The 27,293-nt window shown below is 33.4% G+C and overlaps 4 protein-coding genes and 3 pseudogenes across 5 annotated transcripts; 6 read left to right on the forward strand and 1 right to left on the reverse strand.

The window, feature by feature from the left end:
* Positions 1-381: 381 nt before the first annotated feature.
* LOC147933005 (replication protein A 70 kDa DNA-binding subunit B-like) lies at positions 382-2,622 on the reverse strand. Its single transcript, XM_087477253.1, has 8 exons — positions 2,602-2,622; positions 2,255-2,522; positions 2,065-2,161; positions 1,468-1,600; positions 1,202-1,395; positions 980-1,103; positions 688-903; positions 382-615 (listed from the first exon to the last, which is right to left on the reverse strand). The coding sequence occupies exons 1-8, from the start codon at positions 2,620-2,622 to the stop codon at positions 382-384; spliced, it is 1,287 nt and encodes a 428-aa protein (XP_087333379.1).
* Positions 2,623-5,594: 2,972 nt separating this feature from the next.
* On the forward strand, positions 5,595-6,256 carry LOC147933006 (defensin-like protein 181; annotated as a pseudogene). The gene is made up of 2 exons (XR_015574166.1): positions 5,595-5,729; positions 5,902-6,256. The product of XR_015574166.1 is annotated as a defensin-like protein 181 (transcript).
* A 329-nt stretch (positions 6,257-6,585) lies between these two features.
* Positions 6,586-7,327, forward strand: LOC104733021 (defensin-like protein 181). The gene is made up of 2 exons (XM_010452630.2): positions 6,586-6,681; positions 6,942-7,327. The coding sequence occupies exons 1-2, from the start codon at positions 6,624-6,626 to the stop codon at positions 7,280-7,282; spliced, it is 399 nt and encodes a 132-aa protein (XP_010450932.1). The 5' UTR covers positions 6,586-6,623; the 3' UTR covers positions 7,283-7,327.
* Positions 7,328-13,790: 6,463 nt separating this feature from the next.
* On the forward strand, positions 13,791-16,167 carry LOC147933007 (disease resistance protein TAO1-like; annotated as a pseudogene).
* A 5-nt stretch (positions 16,168-16,172) lies between these two features.
* LOC147933008 (disease resistance-like protein DSC2) lies at positions 16,173-16,884 on the forward strand (annotated as a pseudogene).
* A 2,123-nt stretch (positions 16,885-19,007) lies between these two features.
* LOC147933009 (putative disease resistance protein RPP1) lies at positions 19,008-23,039 on the forward strand. The gene is made up of 4 exons (XM_087479420.1): positions 19,008-19,823; positions 19,976-21,113; positions 21,209-21,517; positions 21,807-23,039. The coding sequence occupies exons 1-4, from the start codon at positions 19,198-19,200 to the stop codon at positions 22,884-22,886; spliced, it is 3,153 nt and encodes a 1,050-aa protein (XP_087335546.1). The 5' UTR covers positions 19,008-19,197; the 3' UTR covers positions 22,887-23,039.
* Positions 23,040-23,810: 771 nt separating this feature from the next.
* Positions 23,811-27,197, forward strand: LOC147933010 (uncharacterized). The gene is made up of 7 exons (XM_087477254.1): positions 23,811-24,071; positions 24,153-24,659; positions 24,745-25,353; positions 25,611-25,674; positions 25,727-26,006; positions 26,311-26,410; positions 26,469-27,197. Exons 1-7 carry the CDS (start codon positions 23,811-23,813, stop codon positions 27,195-27,197), a joined length of 2,550 nt encoding a protein of 849 aa, XP_087333380.1.
* Positions 27,198-27,293: the final 96 nt, after the last annotated feature.

Genomic DNA, 27,293 nt, shown 5'->3' on the forward strand with positions numbered 1-27,293 from the left:
TGGTTTGAAAGATGTTATATATATTTGTCTGACACTCCTTTTACAATATTTTCCGAATCTGGAAATTTATGTTTTTGTTTTTGGTCTAACTTTTGTTAGGATATATAAATTCTTCAAGATGGTTTGGAAAAGGGGATACTTGGAGAATTCATGTATTCAGGTTAGTCTACCAGATTAAACTTAGATAAATTATTTTAACAATCTTCGAAATGCAAAGGACTGTTAATATGACGAAAATACTGACTACCAATAAAGAAATAAAATTAAAAGTATGGAAAAAAGTTTCAAACCTAGCCAATTCTGCTGGAATGGACTAAGATAAAACTAAAAAAAACCATACTATTTTATTTTTTGCAAAACCTAAATGATCACCACCAAATCTTAAGCCTCCCCTTCTTCCTTGCCTGGAATCTTTTCACCAGCCATCTCCCCTTTTTCCTTGCCTGGAATCTTTTCACCAGCCTTATCAATCGCTTCTTTGATAGATGGTAGACAAATCTTTTTGGAAGTTGATGACTGTGCTGTAGCATCTTCATTAGAATCATCTTTTCTTTTTGAAGAAGGTGTAGTAACATTTGTCCCAATCTCATTACTATTCGTCAAACAATCTTGACCCTACAAAATCAGCATGTTATTGATTATTGAAATGATTATTATTAGTTCAACATTTAAGTCTAACACAGATACCTGGACATCAGTAGAGATAACATCCTTAGGATCAACAGCTACCTCAGAATCTTCAATATTGTCAGCATGTGTAGAATTATCACCCATCTCTACATAGGAGACCTTGTAAGTCTCTTTACCTTCTATGATGTTTGCGGTTTCTACAGAAGCAAGAAATAGAAAAGTCTTCCCTACCAAAGCTTGTAAAGCTGGTGGTACCATTGTTGGATCTTTAATCTGTAAATTTAATTGAAAGTTATGATAAAAAAGCCTCTATATTAGTTTAGAATAAATAGATTATCAGATTTAAAACCTCATCGTATTGTCCTCCTAACACATCAATAGAAGCTTGGTTGACCACTTTAACTGCATTGTTGTCAAAGAGAATAAACTTTGTCTCACCAGTGTTATCCATAACATCTAGGACCAGTTTGTACCTAATAAACATTATGCCCAAATAACCAAATGTTTAATTATACACAATCAGATTGCATCGATTATTTAAAACTAAATAGCTTTAAGTGAAACCAGTTACCTGCAGTTAACCTTTGATACATCCTGATCGCAAGTCTGGCACTCAAACAGAGTTTTCTTGTTTTTGTTCAAGATATCATTCTCCTTTTTTGGTTTTATGAAGCATGTTCCTTTACACTTTACGCAGGTAAAGTAATACCAGCCAAACTCCATATCAATATGATAGATATGGCAAAGTATCTTAAACTTTCCTTCCTATAAAATAATTCAAGAAAATTAGTAAAGTTTATTAAATACGTTCTAATAGGACATAAATAGTAAGGTTACCATTGGAGAGTCAAGTAGATCTGAAATAGTGCTTCGAGGGAAGTTGTTGATGTAATCTGCCCTGTCATTTTGTTGCCTTCCAGTATTGAAGTTTCTTTCCCCGATAGTAATTTTCAAATCATCACTTGGTAACCTAAGAATTAAATTTGACAATTGTAATGTTAAATATAATTTTAACAAATAATGTAGAGCCATTAAAATTTTGAGTTTAGAAAAATACGCTGCAACAAAATCTTGAACAGGAGTGTAGTCTGGGTTGATTAGCATCAAGGACATATCATACGCATTTGAAACTGTTCGTTGGCCTACATAATTTGAAATCGAGTGAATCAATATTTATTTTCCTTGATACAACACATATAGGTAGCAACAGATTGACAAATCTTACCATTGTATGTATTGATTTTTGCACAACGAATCAAGCATACGACCATTGAATCATTTGCATTATGACATGCTGTCCAAATGTTGTCAGCAAACTTCCCCCAGAAGGTGCATGTCAAACGCTGATCTCTGTATTTTAAAAATTTTAAAAGGCAATGTTTAGTGTTTATTACTCACAAGGAAACCAAAATTATTGGAAACTGTATTTTCTACCTTGTGTCTCGTAGCTCAACCTCTACTCTCTTTTTCGGGTTGTCATTCACTTCTGACATCTTCATGTCACCAATAGAAACCACCTGACCAACAACATCTGTATTAGAAAATATGTAACATATACTCATTAAAATTATTGATCCACGTATCTATATATATAAATTTTAACCCAAAAATGTAATAGATGTACCTATTAGGATGTGTTCATTCAAGCCATCCTCTGCAACTATGTTCTCATATGAAGCTAAATCCAGATAAAAATCATTGGACAAATCAGGACACCTTGTTATGAGGGTTGAGTTCATTATGGTCATCCTGTATTGATGTTTAGTAGCCCTAAACTTTCCAGATGCTTTTGTGAGGTGAAAATTCTGAATGATTCTCCACTCTCCAAAGACGATCAGCCTTTGGAATTTCTTCAGTTGCTGCTTCTTTACCGTTGCATGAATTAGAGTACCCTAATAATGATTTTAAAACGTTATTTTAGAACATATAATCATTGATTTATCATAGACTTTATCAGAAAAATAAACTTACTTCGGGGTCAGTTAGTATCATCTCGATAGTCTCTCCAGTGTACGTCGTTACCTGCCTCCACGTATGAACTATTTTGACTCTGATTCTCCAGGTTGTCTTGAATGCCTTAAGATCAGATAGATTTGTGAAAGCATCATTGGCGGCCATCTCTTCTTAAACGGTGATTATCTGACTTATTATTTTTGCTTTAAAGGCAGGTTTGAGGTGTTTGATCGTTTATGTCGTCGACGCTTGTTTATATAGGAATTTGACTTGTGAATTGTTATGATTGTGCAACCCTACGAATATTCTATGAATCAATCAAAGATTGTCAGTTAATATTTGTTTTTATGTTGAGTTAGATTGATATGATTAAGGATGTTTTTTAGGGAATTAGAAAAATTAACGTTTTGGTTTGATATGATTGATATTACGTTTGGTAAGTTTTAAAAATCTGAATTGTTTGGATTCCCTGAATTTTTGTAGTATTAGAAATATTTTCGTTTTTGTTTGATATGATTTTGATATTACGAATTAACCTAAATGATATGATTGGTATCCCATATTTACATGTTTTGATTTGGTGTGTATTTGCAGATATCAAGTTAGAAATTTGGCAATTCTTTACTACCTAGTGTCTCGGAGCTCAACTTTTAATTGTTATGGAAAATGGTAAGTTCTCTAACTTGATAATCTCTGAAATCCCGGATTTGTTGGAGAGTTAATGATAATCTTTTTATTTACCTTGTATAATTGCGAGAACCAGCTTGTTTGGAGACATAGATATATATGTGTTTCTTTTGATTTCCTTTAAATGTTAATGTTAATATTTTCGGAAAAATTTGTTGTGCAGATTGACAGCTTTTGATTCTGTTTGGATACGCGTATGGCAATTCTAGATCCGAGAAATTAAACACGATCCGAATGATGATATACTGGACAACGATAGGATCCGCATCTTTTTCTTTAGAAAACGACAGCATTGCCCTTTTTATGTTTTTTGTTTGTTCCTTTTTAGTTTGTTTCGTAAGGGTAGTTTATGGAATTCTTGTTTTGTTTTATTTTTTTTAAGCCTAAGTGTGCTTCCCAATTAATAGTATAGATTTAATATTTTTTTTACCGCTTGATTTTCATTATTTAGATATATACCCGGATATTGTTAAGCCGGTGGTGTTGGTGGATGTCAATGGGGATGCATACCCACGGAATGTCTGATTGTAATTTCTTGAATGTCTGATTGTAATTTCTTTTTTGATTTTAAAAAATTAAAGGATTAAAAAAATTGTCTCCTACTTCCTCCAAAAAAAAAGAAAAAAATAAAGAATTGTCCACAAAATAACATTATGTACATCTAGATTTATTGAACACGAAATTAAACAATTAAAGAATTAAAAAAAATATATGCAAAAATTAACAAAAAGTAAACATGTCCAATGGGCGGGCCTCTCCCTAGTATAGCTATAAATTTTACTAATATAGTCTTGATTTATGGATCACATACTTCCCATGAACCAAACTATGGAATGGGCGGGCCAAACCAAACTCGGATAAATTTTGATCCGAGTTTTTTTTTCTTTCACATGTACATAGATACGTACGTACTAATCTTCTACAAGATTTTTTTTTTTTGGTTTAAAAGTATGTCTCGTACTCTCGTTTTTGAACTTCACTGCATTTCTTTAGATCATAAATACATATTTTAACGCAGTCAAAACTAATCTAAGCATAAATACATGTTTTTGTTTTCAATGAGAGAAAGGCTAGCTTTTCCAGTCTGAGAAGACCTTGTCTACGTGAGAAACCCGTTGTTTTGGATTCTGTCGTAGACAAAAATCAAACTCGAGGCATGACTGGACTGATTTTGATTCCCCCAACAAACAAATTCATTGTGATAAACCTAGTTTCTACATGTACTTATATATGTTAATGTTGCAATACTTTTTGACGTACGTAATTTAACAAACACTAAGAAATACTCTGGTTAAGTAGACGCATGATACCTTTTAGAAAGGGTTAACACAAAACTGTTTGACAATACAATATTTGTTCGATGATCCAGTATATAATTAATTTAAATTATTTCAATACACTTTCGCTAAAAATTAATCCAAGAATTATTTATTACACGTAGTCACGTACTATATTTGTGTTAATATTTTCACAAATATGGTAATGACTCTTTGGTAATTCCTCTAGGTTGCCACATCAGTGTGGGAGTAGAGTCTACTCAGTATATTAATTGCTAAATTGCTCTGTGTCATAGTCTTTAGATTGATTATCAATAAAATCAGTTAAAAATAAATTTAATAGAAACTGTAAAAGCATTAATAATACAAAAAGATGAAAAAATTAAAGAAAAAAATTATTTTCAATCATTTATTTATTTTTCCGTTTTAAAAAACAATAGATTATATATATATATATATATATATATATATATATATATATATAACCTTTAACTATTTGCTTTCCAGTGCTAAGTTAATTGTTATTTTATACTTTTAAAATGTAAGATATAAATGTTTTTCATTTCATATATCTATTTCTATTGCTTACTTCAAATATTTAATATATTAGAAAAAAGGAATGTGCTTTTTTTTTTTACAACTAAATTTTTTTATTTTTTGACAATATGCTTGATTTTCTTCTTCTAAACATGATTAATAGAGTGCTAATCCTCTGTTTAAAACTTTAAATCTAAACAATAATGAAATATTGCAAAAAATCTTGAATAAAAAGGCAATATATAGGATTTTTTATTAATTTTAAAATGGTATAGATTTCATGGAGTGATTTATGCATTTAATTAGTTCAAATTTAGTTATCTCTTTAGTCTTTTTTTTTTTTTTTTGGCAAACTCTCTTTAGTCTTTACATACCATCCCTTAGACCAATAATATTTTGTAACCCATGATTTATGGACCAAAAATTAATATCCTTATCTCCAAATTCTTTTCTTCATATAATATATATATATATATATATATATATTTCTTTGTTCAAGATCTTCAGCTTATTTAGAAATAGATGAATTAATCAATTATCTTACAGAGGACCTTAAGAAGGAAACTAGAAAACGTGAAAGAATGGAGAGAGAGAGGACACCTTCGCTTATATTCCTTATTAGCTTGCTTATTATATTCGTCGCAGGTACTTTATATATTTTGTATACTTTCAATTGTTATATTCCATTAGATAGAAGAGAAATTACATACATATGTCACACTCACATGGAAATGGATGAAAAGAAAGATTAATTTTTTTCTTAAAAAAATTATCATTGTTATGTTAAAATTTAATACGGTATACAATATTGCTCTAGTTGTGAATCAGACAAGAGCAGATTCATGCAACGACAGCTTAGGCACATGCACTTACGAGAGGGTGCCACCTTCACCCCCTTCACCCCATTCACCCCTTTCACCCCTCAAAGTTTGCAGCGGTGGAAGTGAACTAGTACAATGTGCAGTCAAATTGTCCTGAGAAATGTTGTGATGCGAACTGCGCACAAAAATATAATGGTGGGCGTGGATTTTGTACTTCCCTTGATAATTTTAATTTGTGCCAATGTCAGTATCCTTGCTAAAACTGGTTGAAATTTTTTGAACAAACAATTTTCTTTCTTTTCATCTTTTGTTATTGTAAATTCAATAATATGGCTATAAAATTTACTACTATATTGTTGATTTGTGGATCACATTGTTCCAATGAACCAAACCAAAAAGGCCACATAAATTTTGATCCGAGATTTTTTTTTTTTTTTTACATGTACATACGTACTAATTTGGTAAAACATTTTACTAAGAAAATAATAGGAAATATTTTCCTACAAATATTTTTTAGAAAATTGGTCAAATATTTCCTACCACATTTTCTACGAAAATTCCTATAATATATGATTTCTTACGTGATTTCTTACCATTTTCTTACGATATTTGCGGTAAGAAATCGATTTTTCCTACATAGGTTTATAAATAGATGAACTAATCAATTCTCTTACAGAGACAAAAGGTCGTTAAGAAGAAAACTAGAAAACGTGAAAGGATGAAGAGGACAGGTTCACTTGTATTCCTTGTCAGCTTGCTTATTATATTTGTGGCAGGTACATTATATATTTTGTTTATCTTGTCATATTCCATTAGATTAATAACATGTCACACTCACATGACAATGGGTGAAAAGAAAACGAAATAACATTTTTGGGGGAATAGTCACGTATTCTATTAAAATTAAGAGTAGAGTTAAAAAAGTTTTTATTTAAAATGAATTCTCATTATTACTGTTTACATGTACCTGATTTCTAGAGTGCATATACTCTTACTGGTATGTTAAAATTTAATGAGGTTTACAATATTGCTCTAGTTGTGAATCAGACAAGAGCAGAGTCATGCAACGATATCCTAGGCACTTGTGAAAACTGCGACGAAAGGTGTAAGGCCAAGTACGGGCCATCGTGCATTAGCAGATGCGACGGACTATATGGGGTATTTTTGTGCACATGCACTTACGAGTGTGTGCCACCTTCACCCCCTTCACCCCCTTCACCCCCTAAAGTTTGTAACGGTGGAACTAGTACAATGTGCAGTGAAAATTGTCCTGAGAAATGTTGTGATACAAACTGCGCACAAAAATATAGTGGTGGACGTGGATTTTGTAATTCCCTTGGTAATTTTAATTTGTGCCAATGTCAGTATCCTTGCTAAAACAGGTTGACAAAACTTGAATAAAAAATCGTCTTTCTTTTCATCTTTTGTTATTGTAAGTTCAAGAATATGGCTATAAAGTTTACATGTAAACAGAAAAAAAAATATTCTCGGATGTTCTACAAGATGTTTTTTTTTTTCAAAATATGTATCATTTTTATACTTCACAGTGTTTATTTAGATTTGAAAATACATATGTAAACCCTAGTCAAAACAAATTATAAGCATAAATACATGTTTTGTTTATTGAAAACAGAAAACTTAATTTAAGCTTTGTACGTACGAAATGCAAATAAACGTCTATAGACTAACCTGGTTTTATATTTATCGGATTTACTACGATATATTGGCTCCGTAATCTTTTTCATTTCTGTAGGGAGGATTTTGCTTTCGTTAAAGAAGTCTTCGGCGGACCACGAGCTCTCGCCGGAGATTATGTCGCGAGAAACCTAGAACTCGAAAGGGAAGCCCCAGTAAAAGTTGGAGAAGTCCAACGGATTTTGTACCGGACGCTGCTCGATTGGTATGGAATCAGAATGGGAAAAATCGTTAGAAAATGAGATTCTTGGACTGTCACTACCATTTTCTGGCATCGTAAGAAACTTTTGGAGGGGATTGAACAAATAGATGGGATATGAATTAAGACTCTATTGTATGTGTGAGATTTTATGTATAGGGGAGAATTAAATGAAAGGGGGTGTTTATTTTCAAATGTTCGGTTAAAGTTCGGTATATGTCTTTGATTTTTAAGAATCTTATTATATAAAGTTTGATATCAAAATTAATAATTAACAAGATCGTGACATGTGTCAATTGTATCATTCAAATATTGACACATGTCAATTTTAAATTTTATTATATAAAGTTTGATGTCAAAATTACTAATTAACAAGATCTTGACATGTGTCAATTGTATCATTCAAAATATTGACACATATCAATTTTAAATTTATTAAAATTATAAAAAATAAAAATGTAAAAATTGAAAACCTATCATAAAAAAGTTTTATATAAAATTAAAATAGAGAAAAGAAAACCTAATTTTATTTGAAATATTTAAACAGTTTTAAATTTAGAAAAAAACATTATAAGGAAATTATATATATATATATCAATAAATTCAAAATTATAATATTGTTTACTTATTTTAATTTTAAGTTGCTAATTTTACAAGAAAAAAAATAGTTTTTATATAAGAAAAAATGATTGTGAAAATTATATAATTAATTACTGTTTCTAAAAAAATGTAAATACTCATCTTTACGCAAAGAAAAATATTATTGACAAAAAAAACATAAAAAAAAAAATAGATTGTCTCATATTTTTTTCACCAATCAAATAATTTATTCAAAAAGACTGCTATTGTAATATATAAGATAGGAGTATGTAAGATTAACATATGCGCTTTTGTAACTACAAAAATGTTAAAGTAAAGAGACATATAATATATTCTTTAATATGTTCATAAAAACAATTTAGTAGTAGTAAAGACTAAAGAGTATATTTTAATAGTAAAATATATTTGTGTGTACAAATACACTTTTAGTAGTGATATAGATAGTAGATTTGTAAATGGATATACATTAGTGTATTATAGCAAAAAAAAAAACAATTATTTTCTATAATTAAAAGTTCATCTCTTTACTTTTATATATTGTTTTTACTTACGAAAAGAACTACGTATATATTCTTTGTTAAATTTAATTTTATTTTAATAACTTTGAACTCATCTACATCTATTTTCTTTAACTAAAAGTGTATCTATTTACTGTTTTTTCAATTAAACAATTAAAAGAAAATTTCTCGGTTAGCTGCCCAAACCGGAGGAAAAGGATTTAAAAAAGAAACTTCAGAGATAAGAGAACACGAAGCACGGGCAAGATAATCCGCCTTCGTATTTGACGCACGCGGGATCCAAGAGATGGAGAATAGTGGGAAAGACTCCAGCAAGGTAAATTCATCGAGCAAGTTGGAGAAGAACGGCCAATATTCAGAAGACTGCACCATAGTGAGTAACTCAACACAATCAGTCTCAAAACGTTGACAAGCGACCCCTTCAACATGTATCCGCTCAATGGCCCAGAACAACATTTTTAACTCTGAATGCAGGGGGAGGGGCTCTGTTTTAGACACTTGGCCCCCAACAACAAGGTTCGCTCCTCACCAACACAACACCACCAGCCCAATCATGAATGGACATTGGGTCATTCCAATAACCATCAATCTGAAAGCGAGGTGAAGAAACCTGGACATCTGAATACAAACATGGAGCTGACATGACTGTCGTAAAAGAGAGCGCATATTCCCAGGCTAAATCATCACCCAAAGTCTGAGTAATTATATCATTCGCCTCTATCTCTTAACCTTGATTTTTTTTATGGCCTTTCAGATTACCTATAAAATCCATGGTAATTGAAGAAGTTAATCAGGATCACCTTGTTGAGAGGCATCCCTCTAGAAAACAAAATCCAAATTCGAGTACACCGACTCATATGGTAAACCCTCTGACAAGACCGGAGTCAGAGATAAATCCCAAACTTCATACAAACGAAGACATTTAAAATAAAAACGTGATTAATAGTTTCAACCGTAGAGTCGCATCTTTTACATCGAATATCACATTGGACACCTCGGTGTATCTATTTACTTACTAAAAATATTTACTTTATATTCTTTGATAAATTTAATTTTAGTTTAAAAATTATAAACTCGTACATCGGGCGGTCCTAATCTAATTCATTTATAAGTTTATAGAACTTATTTTTGGTTTAGTGTCAATTCATTTTTCCGATGATTTTTTTCAGATTTGTAAATCCATATCACATATTGTAAATTTTTATTGATTTTGAAATTAAAACGTATATATTTTAAAATAACGCAGTATTTAATCAACAGGTTTGAATCTTTCAAGTTTCTATTTAAAAAAAAAAAAATAATATAAAAATGCATTTTTGAAACTTTACTCAAAATATAATACAAAGGGATATTACTTACACCTATATAGTATTATATTAAAAAGTTAACACCTGATCAATATAATGCATTTCTACTTATTTGGACAAGTTGTTAATTTTTTAAGTCACTTTATTTATTTTTGTTTTGACTTCACACGAATCACACCGTACCTAATCAGAAATTTCACACCTAATGAGTATAATGCATGTCCTTATTTGGACAAGTTGTTAATCTTTTAGCGACTTTTTGTATTTTTGTTTGACTTCGTAATTCATTGCCTAACATCTCCAGTTTTTGTCGGTCATTAAAAACTATAAACCCTGCATTAATAATTTACAATTCGGAATAAAGTCACTCAACATCTTCACGTTATTATCAATCAATTTGGCCCCATTTATATACTACTAGAAAGTTACCTCTATATACCTTGAAAAGAATTTAAATACATACATTTATAAATTTATAATTATGAAGTGTGTTAAAAGAAGGACAATTTTCACATATTACATAAAAATAAGTTTTGGTTTTAAATTTAGCAAATCATTTCTAAAATTCTAAAAATACTAAAATAGCATCATGCTTTTAATCTTATACTCTAAATACTAAACCATATCTCTTCAAAATTATACTCTAAATGTAAAATATAAATTTTTTTTTTTTTAAAAATAGATAACCATTGGAAATGGTGTAATTTTTTTTCAGCATAATGACGGATGGAGTAAGGGTTACAGGAAAATAGACATGAGGTATGATTGGTAACCCAAATAATACCAATGCGATATAAAAGTAGTTTTGCTTTTGTACATGTTAATCTACTTGTTAATTTATACCACTTTTAACGATTGACATATGTCTATGATGAAAGTATTGAGGTTACAATATGTGTGTGTATATATATATATATATGAAATATTTTACAATAGGTCCCTGTAATGTTTTTCTGTGTAATGCAAAAGAATGTTGTAAAGTTTGAGAAGTGATTCCAAATAGGCATAAAAAAGTATATGATCTTTTCACCATGTATATATGCATTACACGGTAAAATTAGGCTCAATCTTTTTATCAATATGCAAAGTAAATTTTTTTTGTAATAGGGATAAAGAACTTTTAAAAACGAAAAAAAGCAAATTTACAAAACATAAACTTAGAAATATATTGTAGTTAAAGATCAGAGGAATTAAGAGGAGAAATCTAAAGGACTTACAACTATAATATTATGAGTGAATGTTCAAAACCAAAGAGATTGTGTTTTAGGAGTCATGCATTAGGCTCATCTTCATGGCATTTCACCATGCTGAGGCGCAACTTCGGAACTGAAGAGTTCCAACTATAGTCTGAAAGTTAAAAAAATCACATTACAAAACAATGCAAAAACTTTAAATCATGACTATCGTAAAACATAATACTTTGAAAGAGGCTATTAAATATTGACAAGAATCTGATACCAAAAACAAAAAACACATTGACATGGCTTTGTAAACGATTATTTGTATTACTTATTACAATCTTTAAGGTAATTAAAAACAGTATGTAACATTAATCCTGTCCAAAATTGTTTTCAAATGGTTTGGAATCAAATTTAAAAAATTTTTAAAAGGGATTTAGATCTGCACTACCAATTAGAATCATATGGACCATTATTATGATTACGTTATTTGTATTACTTATTACAATCTTTAAGGTAATTAAAGAATTCCATTGAAGTATATCCTTCATTTTCATCTTTACGTTTACCACCCAATTATAACGTAATGAAAATAATACTAAACACCTATGATTTCATGGTCATTAACATTTCATTCCAATCCCTGATTACTCTCTCTCAACCATTGCATTAAGTTTTCTTTTTAAATAACAATCTTTGGCGACACTTACCTTCTCTCTCTCACAGCATGGGTAAAATCCCACAATATGAATAAAAGAAGAAAGTGATATGTATTGTATTGTAAAGAAGAAAGTAATACGGATTTAGCTTACGTTGTTTTTAAATTTTAGTAATTTGGATATTATTAGTTCTTTTATTTGTTTACTCAGCAATTGTTATTTTAATAATTTTTAAAATATACTGATCATTTCAATTTTTTTTTGGGTTCTTTTGTTTGGTGTTACTTGAATTTTCCTTTTATATATAGTATTAGAGTATTTCAACATGTGGATAAATTTTTGATTACATAGTAGTGTGTTTATGGTTTTTCCCCCCTTTAGACTTTCAAGACATATTAAGCATTCTCCATCCTTTTATTGTCTCTCTTGCGTTTGGTCAAATTATATTACCACTAACTTCTACAAAAACATGTAATTTTTGAATATAACTTACATGAATAAAAACTAAATATGAAATTTAGGTAAACAACAATGAACTTAAAAATTCATATTACCAGCTATTTTTTGGTGAGGTTAAAAATGCAATCACATCCCTCAATATAATTTATTCTTTATATATTCTTATACAAATTAAGATTGTTTTTACGAAATTTTAATAATGAAAATGAATCCAAGTAAATAAAGTTATAAAAAATTACTCTAAGTTTTGGTTGAGTATTAAAATGCAATAGTTTTGTTCCATCGCCGAAATGAATTTTTAGATCTGTCTATTTAGCTTTATCATAAATGCAGTTGAATAAAATACATATTTATTTTGTCGTAGCTACTTAGAAGACAAACCGCAGAATATGATAATATCAAATGTCATAATAATAAAGTATCTTAGGAAGTAAACTATTATATGTGAAACTGGAAAATGTTCTGAGAATTTTTTTTGCTCTTTTATTTTTAAGATAGTTAATTCTAAAGCTATTTAATAGTAAGATTCCTAAAAATATATGATGCCAATATACAATTAGCATATACTACTCAAAACTATAGAAGTCAAATTAATTAGTATAGAAAAATGCAACTCATATCATACTATGATATAAAAAGACATCACAATCTTAACAACATGATTTTTGAAATCCATAAATAAATTTTATACATAATTGAAAATCTGTTCTTGCCTGTGAATTATACATAAGACTGAAACATATTTTTATAATTTCAAAATAAACTATAATCAGATTGTTCCTAGGATGAAACCACAATGATAAATGGTGGGTTTAGATCCAAAGGGGCCTAATTGAAGAAGGGAAGAAGGAAATATTAAGAGTTTTTTTTTTTTGTATGGGCTTTTAGTAAATTAGGTCGAAAGTACAAATAAATTTAGTTAATTAGGTTCAAACAACAAAAATGTACAAGTGTCAGATAAATAACAGTCCAAGTGTCATCTTCTTAGCAAACGTTGAGAAAAACCTTCTCATATTAAAATACAAATAAATTTAGTTAATTAGGTTCAAACAACAAAAATGTACAAGTATCAGATAAATAACAGTCCAAGTGTCATCTTCTTAGCAAAAGTTGAGAAAAACTTTCTCATATTATATAAGATATACGCGATGAAGGTCCTTTAATTCTTATCCTAATAAAAGCATTTTCCAGATTCACTCAACAAACAAAACCCTTTCAATTTTTTTTTGTGCAGATTGTTTTCTAAAAAGCTTTTCAGACATTGATCTTCTCGCCATCATACTCCATGGATCCTTTATCTCTTTCAACTTCTTTGTCACGAAATCGGAAACACGATGTCTTCCCGAGTTTCCACGGGGCAGATGTTCGAAAAAACTTTCTTGCTCACATCCTAAAAGAATTCAAAGGAAAGGGAATCGATCCGTTCATCGATAATGATATCCAGAGGACCATGTCTATCGGTCCTGCGCTCAAAGAAGCTATCAGAGGATCAAAGATCGCGATTGTTTTGCTTTCAAAGAACTATGCTTCTTCGTCGTGGTGCCTGAATGAGTTGGTGGAGATCATTAAGTGCAGAGATGAGTTGAAACAAAAAGTGATGACCATATTCTATGACGTTGATCCAACAGATGTAAAGAAGCAGACAGGAGATTTTGGGAAGGTTTTCGACATAACTTGTAAAGACAAAACGAAAGAGGAGATTGAGAGATGGAGAAAATTTTTGAAAGTTGTGGCGACAATCGCTGGAGAGCACAACTGGTTTGCCCTCTTGATTTTGTTTTAGCTTGCTCTAAGTAAATATTTTTAGGAACACATCAAATTATATTTATTAGTAGTATCTTTTTAGAAACTACAAGAAAAGCAATACATTTATTTTTTTGTTAACTAATGTGTTGAGAAATGTTCATAATTAACGAATCTAGAAATGATCTCTCTATTTTTCTAAGGACAATGAAGCAACCATGATTGAAAAAATCACCATTGATGTTTTAGACATGCTTAATAGATCCTCACGGTCTAGAGATTTTGACGATTTCATTGGGATGGAAGCTCATACGGAAAAAGTGAAATCGTTGTTGGACCTAGACTCTAATGAAGTGAGGATGATTGGGATCTGGGGTCCGTCTGGGATTGGGAAGACAACCATTGCCAGAGTCTTACACAGCAAGTTATCTGCCGATTTTGAATTGAGTGCCTTTGTTGAGAATATTAAAGATTTGATGTATACAAGATCTATAAGTTCTGACGATTATAGTGCAAAGTTGCACTTACAGAAACACTTATTGTCCAAGATACTCAACCATAAGGATATGGAGCTTCGTCATTTAGGAGTTGCACGTGATAGGTTGAACGACAAGAAAGTGCTTATTGTTCTTGATGGCATTACTCAATCAATGCAACTAGATGCTGTCGCAAAAGAAACTCAATGGTTCGGTAGTGGGAGTCGGATTATCATCACAACACAGGACCAAAAACTTTTGAAGGCACATGAGATCGACCATGTTTATAAGGTTGAGTTTCCATCAACATATGAAGCTTATCAAATATTTTGTATGTATGCTTTTGGTAAAAAGGTTCCTAAAGATGGTTTCGAGGAGCTTGCTTGGGAAGTTACACAACATTTAGGTAACCTACCATTGGGACTAAAAGTTACGGGCTCCCACTTCCGAGGAATGTCTAAGGATGAGTGGGTAAATGCACTACCAAGGTTAAATCGCCTTGATCCTAGTATTGAAAGCATTTTAAAGTTCAGTTATGATGCCTTATGCTGTGAAGATAGAGATTTATTCCTTCATATAGCATGCCTTTTCAACAATGATGAAATGGTGAAAGTCGAAGATTATCTTGCTATAGATTTCTTAGGTGTGAGGCATGGGCTTCACCTATTAGCTGACAAATCTCTCATAGCTCTTGAGTTCACAGGTATTAATTGTAGAGTGACAAAAATGCATAATCTACTAGTACAATTGGGCAGAGAAATTGTTCGTCATCAATATGGGCTCCAATCCATGCTCGAGCCTGGGAAGCGTCAGTTTTTGGTTGATGCTAAAGATATTTGTGAAGTACTCACTGACTGCACGGTTAGTTTACATTATATTATTGTATTACGTTTCCTTGTTCTCTACAAATTAAATTTGTTTAATAGCCTATTATCTCTCATTGTCCACATTTTTTTGGTCTTTTTGCAGGGTAGTGCAAGTGTTATAGGTATATGTTTCGACTTAGATAACCTATCAGACGAATTAAGTATAAGTGAGAAAGCGTTTGAAGGAATGTCTAATCTTAAGAATCCCATACGGAGACCAAAGCGATAAATTGTACTTACCGCAAGGTCTGAATTATCTACCTCATAAACTTAGGTTAATAGAATGGAACTGTTTTCCGATGAGAAGCTTGCCTTCCAATTTTTCTACGAAGTACCTAGTCAACCTAAATATGCAGAAAAGCAAACTTGAGAAGTTGTGGGAAGGAAAGCAGGTACATAATTGTTGTGTGTTCTCTCTATTTGGATTTTTTTTTGTTATGTTAATTATTCTTTGAATTTAATCTTAATTTTGGAAGTTTCTTTTTAGTTTCAGATGCTTAGTAAATGTGTTTACATCTGTTATCTTTATTTGTTTGTACAGCCACTTAGCTTGGAAACCTGAAGTGGATGAATTTAAGTAACTCGAGAAACCTAAGGGAGCTACCTGATCTCTCAACTGCCACTAACCTTAAAGATTTGAATCTCAATAGATGCTCAAGCTTGGTGGAGATTCCTTTCTCTATTGGAAACACCACTAATCTCCAGAAACTGAATCTGAGAATGTGCACTAGCTTGGTGGAGCTTCCCTCTTTTATAGGAAGACTTCATAAATTGCAAGATTTAACATTACGGGGATGCTCAAAGCTAAAGGTGCTTCCTACCAACATCAACTTGAAATCTTTCGATAAACTTGATCTCGCTGATTGCTTATTGTGAAAATTTTTCCTGAGATCTCCACAAACATTGAGCATCTCAGTCTCACGAGAAGTGCAATAAAAGAAGTACCGCCAAGAATCAAGGAATTCCATGACAATGTCATACCATGAAAACCTCAAGGAATTCCCACGTGCTCTTGACACCATCACAATGTGGTCTTGAGACACTTCTACTAGATGGATGCAAGAAGCTGGTAACAATCCCACAGCTTTATGATTCTTTATCAAACATAGGGGTAATAAATTGCGACTCACTAGAGAAGCTTGATTGCTCCTTTCACAATCATCCAAAGATGTTTATCGGCTTTGTTAACTGCTTGAAGCTGAATAAAGAAGCGAGAGAACTCATCCAGACTAGTAGTAGTCAAACAGTGATAAAAGACTGTGGGGTACTCCAACTCTAAGCCCCTTCCTTTTTTTTTGGAGAAAAACAACTCAAGACGGGTAGGCCTAAGTATCTGTTGGGCATAGAGCTTCGTCGAATAAGTGAGAGCTGTTTGACTTCATCCAGCACTGCCATAATATCATCTGCAAACACACAAACAGGGAAGCTTGAAGACAAAGCTAGCATGCACAGACATTCGAGACGAGCTCTGAGTGGATTTGCAAAGGTTACTTTTTTCTTATACTCACGGGCCACATTATAGGGTCATGTGGAAACGTCTGTTGATATCTACTTTAATCCTCGCTCACTCGCCTTTACAGCGATCTTACATTGTACAGAAATTTCCTGTGTATTATTAAGCTAACCTTTGCAACTTCAGTACTCATGTAGTCACTATCATGGTTCAATTGATAGCTCTCTATGGAACAAAGAAAATAAAAAAGATAGGTGAGAAATAGTTTCTTGGTTAACTAGCAATCCTCAATTAATGTATTGAAATTTTCATTCCTTTAATCCCTATCTCCACTTGTCAAAACTGAGAATCTCAATACCATTAGTCTTCATCTTGACTATGTATTTCTTTTTAATAAAAATCTTGACTATGCTCCATCTGCTATATAATACAATTTAATTTAGAGGTTCCAAATTTATCTTATAAAATACAGTCGAGATTATATATACACCTACATCATATAAAGAAAGAAAAAAAAAATGTTTTACACCTAATCGATACACCTATATATTTAGCATTTATACAAGTTGTAATTTTTTAAGTGAAGTTTTGTTTATTTTTGTTTGACCTGTGGCTAAACAATTGTATGCGTCATTGTCTAAACGTCTGCAGTTTTAGTAGGACATTGATCATCGCTTCATTTTAAGCGTTTTTTCCAAGAAAATATGATAGAAAATTGTATACACCATACATTATTTAACTTTAAGTATCAGTTTAAACTTTAAAACAAGTTGTGATTTTTTAAGTAATTAAAGTTTTATTTTATTTTTTTGTGTGACTTGTGGGCTAAAATATTATGCGATCTTACCATTGTTTATCGATCCTTTTTCGGCGTTTTCCAAGAAATTATGACTATATTAGTATAAAACATGCGTCATTAGGAAAGTTTCGTTCCATCTTCAACGTCCATTATCCTCTTTCCAAGAAAATTACATGATTAAAGATTATAAACCCTACATCATTGTAGGAGATGAACCCCACATTTTTACGTTATTATCAATTGAGCCCCATTATTTATAGTTCACATTACTAGATATTTGAGTTCAGTTGTGCCAATTAATGTATTTTATAAATTACAGATGTTTAAATGGGCTGCCTGTATGTGGCCCCCTGTAAAATAGGGTTTCAATTCGTTTACCCCTGTACTTTTACGCTCTACCTATTTCCCCCTAGACAACATCTATTCTTCTCAATTCCACCTATATTAATTCATTTCTATCTAATTAACCAAAATAAATTAAATTTTAAAAAATCTAAATTTTACGTTTTAAAATCGATAATTCGCAATTACTATACCGTGATTGGTTTAACCCGACTCAATATATCAGACCCGAAATCATTTTGCTTACCTATAAAACCAAATCGATTTGGGGAAAATTGAAATTTGGTCTTCTTCTTCTTCTTCCTCGAAACCAAAAAAATTGAGTTCTTCTTTCCCGATTCAATTTCTTCTTCTTTTTCTCCGTTTGTTTATTTCTCCTTATTCCAGTTTTCTTCTTCTAATGCGTCTCATCTAACTTCAACCAAATTTGTAAAGAAGAACCCGATTTTTTGGGTTTCGAGGAAGAAGAAGAAGAAGACCTAATTTTAGTTTTTCCCAAATCGATTTGGTTTTATAGGTAAACAAAATGATTTCGGGTCTGATATATTGAGTCGGGTTAAGCCAATCACGGTATAGTAATCGCAAATTATCGATTTTGAAACGCAAACTTAGATTTTTTAAAATTTAATTTATTTTGGTTAATTAGATAGAAATGAATTACTATAGGTGGAGTTGGGAAGAATAGATGTTGTCTAAAGGTAAATAGGGAGAGCGTAAAAGTACAGGGGTAAACGAGTTGAAACCCTATTTTACAGGGGACCACATACAGGCAGCCCATAATTGTAAGAACTAAAGTCTAAAACCAAAAAGGAGATTAATAATATAATGGAAAACTCGAAAGAAAAGATGAGAAACAATTCGTAAGAAACTAAAAGTGTAGGGACTCGTTAGAGGTTCTTTTATGCCTCTCTCAATAAACAAACCAGCCATTTCCATTTCCTTCTGCAGTTTGCTTTCTGAAAAGCTTTGAGATATTGATCTTCTCTCAATAATACTCCATGGATTCCTCTTTCTACTATGGTTTTTGCGCTGCTGCAATAACCTTCTTCACTCTTTTAGGTACAATACTTTTCATGTTTTATGGAAAAAAAAAATCTCATCAAGAAAACAAAACAACTCTTGCTTCTTCTCCTTCTTCCTCTACTTTATCTCTTACATCAACCCCATCTTCTTTGCCTCGAACTCGAAAACACCACGTCTTCCCAAGCTTCCACGGAGCAGATGTTCGAAAAACCTTTCTTACTCACATCCTTAAAGAGTTCAAAGGAAAGGGAATCGATCCATTTATTGATAACGATATCGAGAGAAGCAAGACAATCGGTCCTGAGCTCATAGAAGCTATCAGAGGATCAAAGATAGCGATCGTATTGCTCTCGAGAAACTACGCTTCTTCGTCATGGTGCCTAAACGAGTTAATTGAGATCATGAAGTGCAGAGAAGAGTTTGGTCAAACAGTGATGACCATTTTCTATGACGTTGATCCAACAGATGTAAAGAAGCAGACCGGAGATTTTGGAAAGGTCTTCAAAAGAACTTGTAAAGACAAAACAAAAGACGAGATTAAGAGATGGAGAAAAGTTTTGGAAGATGTGGCAACAATCGCTGGAGAGCATTCGCGCAACTGGTTTGTCCTTTTGAATTCCACTTGTTGTGATTCACATTTGACTAACACATTTAAACTATATTTATTTGTATTAATACATATTTTGGATGTGTATGTGATTTTTTTTTAATGAATAATTAACAAAAGTATTAATCGATCACTTCATTTGTTAGGGATAATGAAGCAGCCATGACTGAAAAAATAGCCACAGATGTTTCAAACATGCTTAATAGTTCCTCACCGTCAAGAGATTTTGATGGTTTAATAGGGATGGGAGCTCATATGAAAGAAATGGAATCATTGTTATGCCTAGGCTCTGATGAAGTAAGGATGATTGGGATTTGGGGTCCGTCTGGGATTGGAAAGACCACCATTGCCAGAGTCTTGTATAGCCAATTTTCAGAAAATTTTGAATTGAGTGTCTTCATGGAGAATATCAAAGAGTCGATGTATACAAGACCAGTGTGTTCTGATGAGTATAGTGCAAAGATGCAGTTACAAAAAAGATTCATGTCCCAGATAATCAACCATAAGGATATGGAGCTTCCTCATTTAGGCATTGTCCAAGATAGGTTGAACGACAAGAAAGTACTCATAGTTCTTGATAGCATTGATCAGTCAATACATATAGATGCTATCGCAAAAGAAACTCGGTGGTTTGGTCATGGAAGCCGAATTATCATCACAACACAAGACCAAAAACTTTTGAAGGCACATGGAATCAACCATATTTACAAGGTGGAGTTTCCATCAGCATATGAAGCTTATCAGATGTTTTGTGTGTCTGCTTTTGGCCAAAACTTCCCTAAAGATGGTTTCGAGGAGCTTGCATGGGAAGTTACAAAACTTTTAGGTCATCTACCATTGGGACTAAGAGTTATGGGATCCCACTTCCGGGGAATGTCTAGGGATGAGTGGGTAAATGAACTACCAAGGTTAAAGACTCGCCTTGATGCTGGTATTCAAAGCATTTTAAAGTTCAGTTACGATGCTTTATGTGATGAAGATAAGGATTTATTTCTTCATATAGCCTGCCTTTTTAACAATGGAGAAATGGTGAAAGTGGAAGATTATCTTGCTTTAAGTTTCTTAGATGTGAGGCAAGGGCTTCAAGTCTTAGCTGAGAAATCTCTCATAGCTATTGAGGTTCTACCTAGTGGCTATACACGTATAGATATGCACAATCTACTAGTACAATTAGGTAGAGAAACTGTCCGTCGTAAGCCTGGGCACCAATCCATTCGTGAGCCTGGGAAGCGTCAATTTTTGGTTGATGCTAGAGATATTTGTGAAGTACTCACTGATAACACGGTTAGTTCTATTATTAGTCTCTTGTGTCCTTGTTTTCTACAAATTAAATTCATTTAATAGTCACTCATTTTCTACTTTTTCTGATCTTTTAACAGGGTAGTAGAAATATAATAGGTATACTTTTGGAGGTAAAAACCATATCAGGCGAATTAAATATCAGTGGGAGAGCTTTTGAAAAAATGTCTAACCTTAAATTCTTAATGTTTCATGGCCCATATGAGTATGACAACGAAAAAGATAAATTGTACTTACCGCAAGGTTTGAATAATCTACCTCGGAAACTTAGATTAATACGATGGAGTCGTTTCCCGTTGATATGTTTGCCTTCTAATTTTTGCACGGAGTACCTAGTCGAGCTACGTATGTCGAACAGCAAACTTCAAAACTTGTGGCAAGGAAATCAGGTACAAAACTGTTGTGTTTCTCTCCAGTTTTGTATTATTGGGTTTTTTTTTCTTACATATTTTGTGTCAAAAAGGAGTGATCTTCCGGTATTATCTCTTGTAATCTTATTATGCTTGGTTAATTGTAGTATCCCATATTAGTATCATTGGTGAAAAGGGAGGAAGTGTATGAATGAAGAATTTAAAAATTGAGTTAAAGAAAAAAAAAAAAGACTACGCTATTATTTATTTATTTGTAAAAAAACTTAATGCACATATTTCCTTATGTTGTCTTTATTTGTTTGTGCAGCCGCTTGGAAGTCTGAAGATTATGGATTTGCGTGAGTCGAAACACCTAAAAGAGTTACCTGATCTCTCAAGTGCCTCTAATCTTGAAGAATTGATTCTGTATGAATGCTCAAGTTTGGCAGAGCTCCCCTCTTCTATTGGAAACCTTCAGAAATTGCAAAAGTTGAGTCTACAAGGATGCTCAAAGCTAGAGGTTCTTCCAACCAATATCAACTTGGAATCTCTCAGTAACCTTGATCTCACTGATTGCTTACTGATCAAAAGATTTCCTGAGATCTCCACGAACATTAAGAACCTCAAGCTCATGAAAACTGAAATAAAAGAAGTGCCTCCGTCAATTAGGTCGTGGTCTCGTCTTCGTAACTTGGAAATGTCATACAATGAAAACCTCAAGGAACTCCCGCATGCTCTTGATATCATCACAAAGCTGTACGTTAATGAGACAGAAATGCATGAAATTCCCCTGTGGGTCAAGAAAATCTCTCATCTTCGGACACTTATACTAGAGGGATGCAAGAGGCTCGTAGCAATCCCACAGCTATCAGATTCCTTATCACAACTACGGGTAAGAAACTGTGAGTCACTAGAGAGACTTAATTTCTCCTTTCAAAATCATCCAGAGAGTTTGGCCGAGCTTGTTAATTGTTTCCAGCTGAATAAAGAAGCTAGAGAATTCATCCAGACTAGTATTACCTATTCAATCTTACCAAGTAGAGAAGTGCCCGCAAATTTCACTTACCGAGCTAATGGGAGTTCCATAATGGTAAATTTGAACCAAAGGCCTATTTCTACAACCTTGGCATTTAAGGCTTGCGTCTTGCTGGATAAAAAAGTTGACAACGATAAGGAGGAGGCCGCTGATAGGGAAACAGTTGTATTTATTGGCATCAAGGAGAAAGATAAAATTGGTGTCGAAGTTTCATGGAGACCTCGATATTGCTTTCCCGTACCTCCCATTTCAGCGGAGCATTTGCTCACCATTGAATTTGAAGCTGATGTGACGTCCAACAAGCTTTTATTTTCGTTCGATATCCAGGGTAACCAAGTGGTGATAAAAGAATGTGGAGTACTCCAACTCTAAGTTCATTAATGTGATGGAACCTACTGTTGGTAATAACTGAGTTTACTTTTATACCCTATATATTAAAAGAAAAGCACTCTCACAAAAAAACTGAGATGTCGCACTCACAGAATTTCTATACTTATTTTAATAAATGCTCTTATTTCTTATTATTATTTACATAAATCTGCCAATAAAATATTATGAATCAATGTTTTTTCTATTAATTTTTTAAAATAAAAGATTTAATCAACTATTAAATCCGAAAATTTATTTAATTATCATTTTTATAACCTATTTACTTATAAAAAAATAAAGGGAAATTACCTAGAATATTACATAAAAGTAGGTTTATTACTAAACTAACACGTTGAGATTTCTGTCTTACTAGAATAACACATAAAAGTTTGCAAATTACTTCTATATCTGAGTTGTGTGTTTTATTACGTTTTATGCCATTCTCTTTTAAAACGAATATCTTAAAAGGGGAAAATAAAAAGATCATAAACCTAAGTCGATCCCTTGAATCTTTGTGTTGTTTGTCTTACGATAGTTGGGTTGAGATCAGCTATTTTTAGATAGCTTGCGGCGTGAAAATAATCTGTGTGGAGGACGTTTGGCTGGAGGACCACTGACGGCGAGTTGACGGCGAGGTGGTTTGAAGTAGAGGAGGAGGGAAATATAGCGATTTGCTCTGCGGTAAATTTCTATATCGTGGTTTAGTCTCTATTGCTTACTGTTTTCTAAGATTTCGAGTATTACATAGTAGGCCTTGTATATTGTGGAAGGTAATTTCTGACGAAATTCATGTTAGTTTTCTGTATGTTGTTGAGCTCTGTTTTTCGGAAGATATTTGTGTGACTTCATGTTGCTTCGTTGCTAATCTAAGCAACAAATGTTTTGTGATATTGAATTAATAACTAAACTAAAGCTTATATCGTAGATATGGGGTCAAGCAAGAGGTATCCAAGTAGGTTGTATGGGGTTGGTAATTTTCCACTGCCGATGAGAAGCATGCACCACGATTGTAGTTTGTCCAATCTTGGTGGTTTGAAAGGCTTTGCTGGTGATGAGGTGTATGACAAAATAAGAAAGAATTCGCAGCTGGGAGTTCTATTGGATCTAGCCGAATCTGACTACCTGTTTTGTGGGAAGACCATCCATTATCTATTGTCCAATCAATTGGCAATAAACATTCCATCGGAGGTATGGTTTTTGGTTGGAGGAAAGCCGCTGAGGTTCTCTCTATATGAATATGAAGAAATTAGTGGTTGGAATTGTGAGAAGATTGATGAAACAAAGTTTGAAGTCGATCATACACCTTTATGGGCGGCTTTAAAGGTGAAAGCTTTTCATGGACCCAACTGGGAGGAGCTAGTTGAGGGTTTGAGAAGCTGCCGTGGGTGGTATGATGAAATGAAGACGCAGATTGTTCGGTTGTATCTTGTTCATGTTGGAGTGCTTGGTTTATCAAGGAACAGTCGGATACCTCTGGAATACGCTAAAAGGGCGTTGAATGAAGATGCATTTGAGAGTTTTCAATGGGGTAGGGTTGGATTCAAGAGTTTAGTTGATTCCATCAAAGTCCTTGGGTTACCTAACAATGCTTATACCCTCCATGGATGTGTCCATGTATTGCTGATATGGGCATTTGAGAGCGTCAAGGTGCTGGGGGCTAGCTACGGGAATGTAAGAGAAGGTGTAGATTTGTCTCTGTTAAGGTGGAGAGGAGGGAGGCCAAGGAAGGATATCGAAGCCTTCATATCCGGGAGCAAGCTCCTTAATAATGGGGAGGTATGCCTTCAATTTACGTATACATTATTTGTCTGCATTTTTTCTTTGAGATAGATTATTAAAAGTTATGGTATCTGAAATGCAGCTTCAGGTGAAGCATTTAGTACCTAAACCTTTGGAGTTCATATATCCAGATTGGCCAGGACAGTATTGTGTGTATGGTGTAGGAGAAGGTTTGAAGAAGAAACTGGATAATCTGCTGTTAGACGTGATCAATGGCGAAGTGGATGAAAGAGAATGGGATTGTGCAAAAAAAAGGAAGGGGGAACATACAAAGAAGAGGGAGAGGAGGCAACATGTTGCAGGGGTAAGTGACGATGATTTCCTTGAAACAGCCCCAACCATCATCCGTAATGTCCCCAATAATGCGAAGGAGCAGAAAGAAAGTGTTGGGGACAAATGTTCAGCAGAGAAGGCGTCTAGAGATAAGCATTCAGGTGTGCAGGGTGAAGATGGTAGTGGAAGGTTATTTACTATGGTTGAAACACTAGGGGCGAAAATGGATAATATTCAGATATCATTTTCTAGAGCAATAGCGGAAGTTGTGTTCAAACTTCAAGGTATGGAGAGTAGGATGGGTAACTTTGAGAGTGACGTTCAACTATTGAAGAAAGTTGTTATCAACACAACGGATGGAGGAGCGCATACGCAAGGACCTCGTACATTAAGAAATGACGAACAAAAAATAGAGGAGGTATGATCTGCGTACCGTATTGATAAAATTGTTATTATATATCTATTGTTCAGTATGAAGTCTTTGTATTTATCTATTCGAGGAAACAATATCAATTTCAGTATTGTGAAGTTGAATAATTTTGTAATTATTTTGATACATGATTTTTTTCGTACACACAATTTAGCAATTTATATACTTTGTCTCTAGTTTAACAGCGTCATATTATATTTCAAATGTCTTGTATATAACGTCAAATACATGTCTTTTGTTTCAAGTCATGGCTATATCAGATAAAGCATTCGGACAAGGATGGTTATAAAGTTGCTGTGTTAGGAATCCGTTAGCCATTAAGGATAAGGTCATGTGGTCTGGGAGTATTAAATCAAACCAGAGGACAGTGTAGAGCAAATTCCAAAGCAGATGGTAGACAGTGTACAGCATTGCAAAAGAGTACAGAGTTGGGAGACAGAGGAAGGTGATAAAAGAGCAACGTATAATGACAAAGTAGATGGAGCAGGTGCTCAACCCGTTCCTATTAATGTTATCCATCCGGTAAGTGGTGGTAACCCTGGCTCGTCGGATCGAAAGTGCGAATCTGTTGTGGATTTAACCGAGGGGACCAGCACTCCTGCATCGTCTCATACAGTGAAAGATAAGGAGAAATACAAAAGGTGTTTCCTCCATCAAGAGAGCTTGATCTTCTATTAGTAGATCCAGTGGGCACTAACATAGGGTTAAACCCTAATGACGAATCAATGCGAGCTGCATTAATCACCCGACGTGAAAGCCACATTGTAGTCCTATCTCCCGCAGTGTACGATCCTTTTAGTGAGGCAAGTCCTGAGAAAATTGCAAAGCTGATGTCCTTCCTAACTGATGATTTGTAAGTCTTCATTTAGAGTTGTATATAATTAGTGTCTATATTCGGATTTGAGGACTACGATCTATAACTGATTTGTTAATTTTGGTATTCAGGGCTAAAGTACCTTGCACTGGAAATGCCGAATTTTATTTTCACCTCCTGACCCCTAAACAATTGTGGCCAACTACAACATTCGGCTGGTTATGGGATGCGGTAAGCTTCGTAGCATAACATCTGACGCAGTTAACTATGGTATACTAATGCCTGATAGATGTCACTAATGTTGCAACACATGGTTACATATATGCATATGTTCCGTATTAGGGGGACGCAAACGCCATCCCCATATAAAACAGATCGTATTGCTTTCCTCGATCCGGTGTTTGTTAGTATGTGGGCATTCGAATTCCCTAAAATGGAAGCCTCTAATAAATGGGTTTTTAGAGAAGGTTGTTTTGAGACGTACATGGGAAGGCTGCCAAAATATGGAATGACACACAAGGTGTGGGTTGACGATGTAGACACCCTGCTCTTCCCATACAACCTCGATAACAACCATTGGGTAGCCATCGAAGCTGAATTAGTCCAGCGAAGGCTACGAGTTTACGATAGCATAAACAGCGGTAGAACCGACGAGAGTCTACAAAAGAAGTGTAAGCCGTTCGCAAAAATGATCCCACGTTTGATACAAGCATATCATCGGAGGTACAAAGATGAGAATATCGGAGCGGCGGCATTTAGTTACTACCGGGTGAAAACACTCCCACAGAACTATCAACAAGGTGACTGTGGTGTGTACACGTTGAAGTGCTTAGAGTGTATAGCTCTTGGACTAAACTACACAGGCCTATGTGATGCGGCCATGCCTTCGATTAGGATGAAACTTGCTGCAGAAGTGTTTGATGAGGTCCCAGACCGAGACTGCTTTCTGCAACTAGATGCTACGTCGGAGACAATAGATTATCCTGAAGCTGAGTTCAACTCGGGATCCAAAAGTTGAAGAAGTTAGGTTCCATGTACATTACCGGAGCAGTATGATTTTGCAAAATTGAAGATTGGTTTTACGCGTGTTGCTAAAAGAAGATGCGTGTTTGGT

The sequence above is a fragment of the Camelina sativa genome, chromosome 12, assembly GCF_030686135.1.
Source record: "Camelina sativa cultivar CO46 ecotype springtype chromosome 12, ASM3068613v1".
In the NCBI taxonomy this organism is placed as follows: Eukaryota; Viridiplantae; Streptophyta; class Magnoliopsida; order Brassicales; family Brassicaceae; genus Camelina; species Camelina sativa.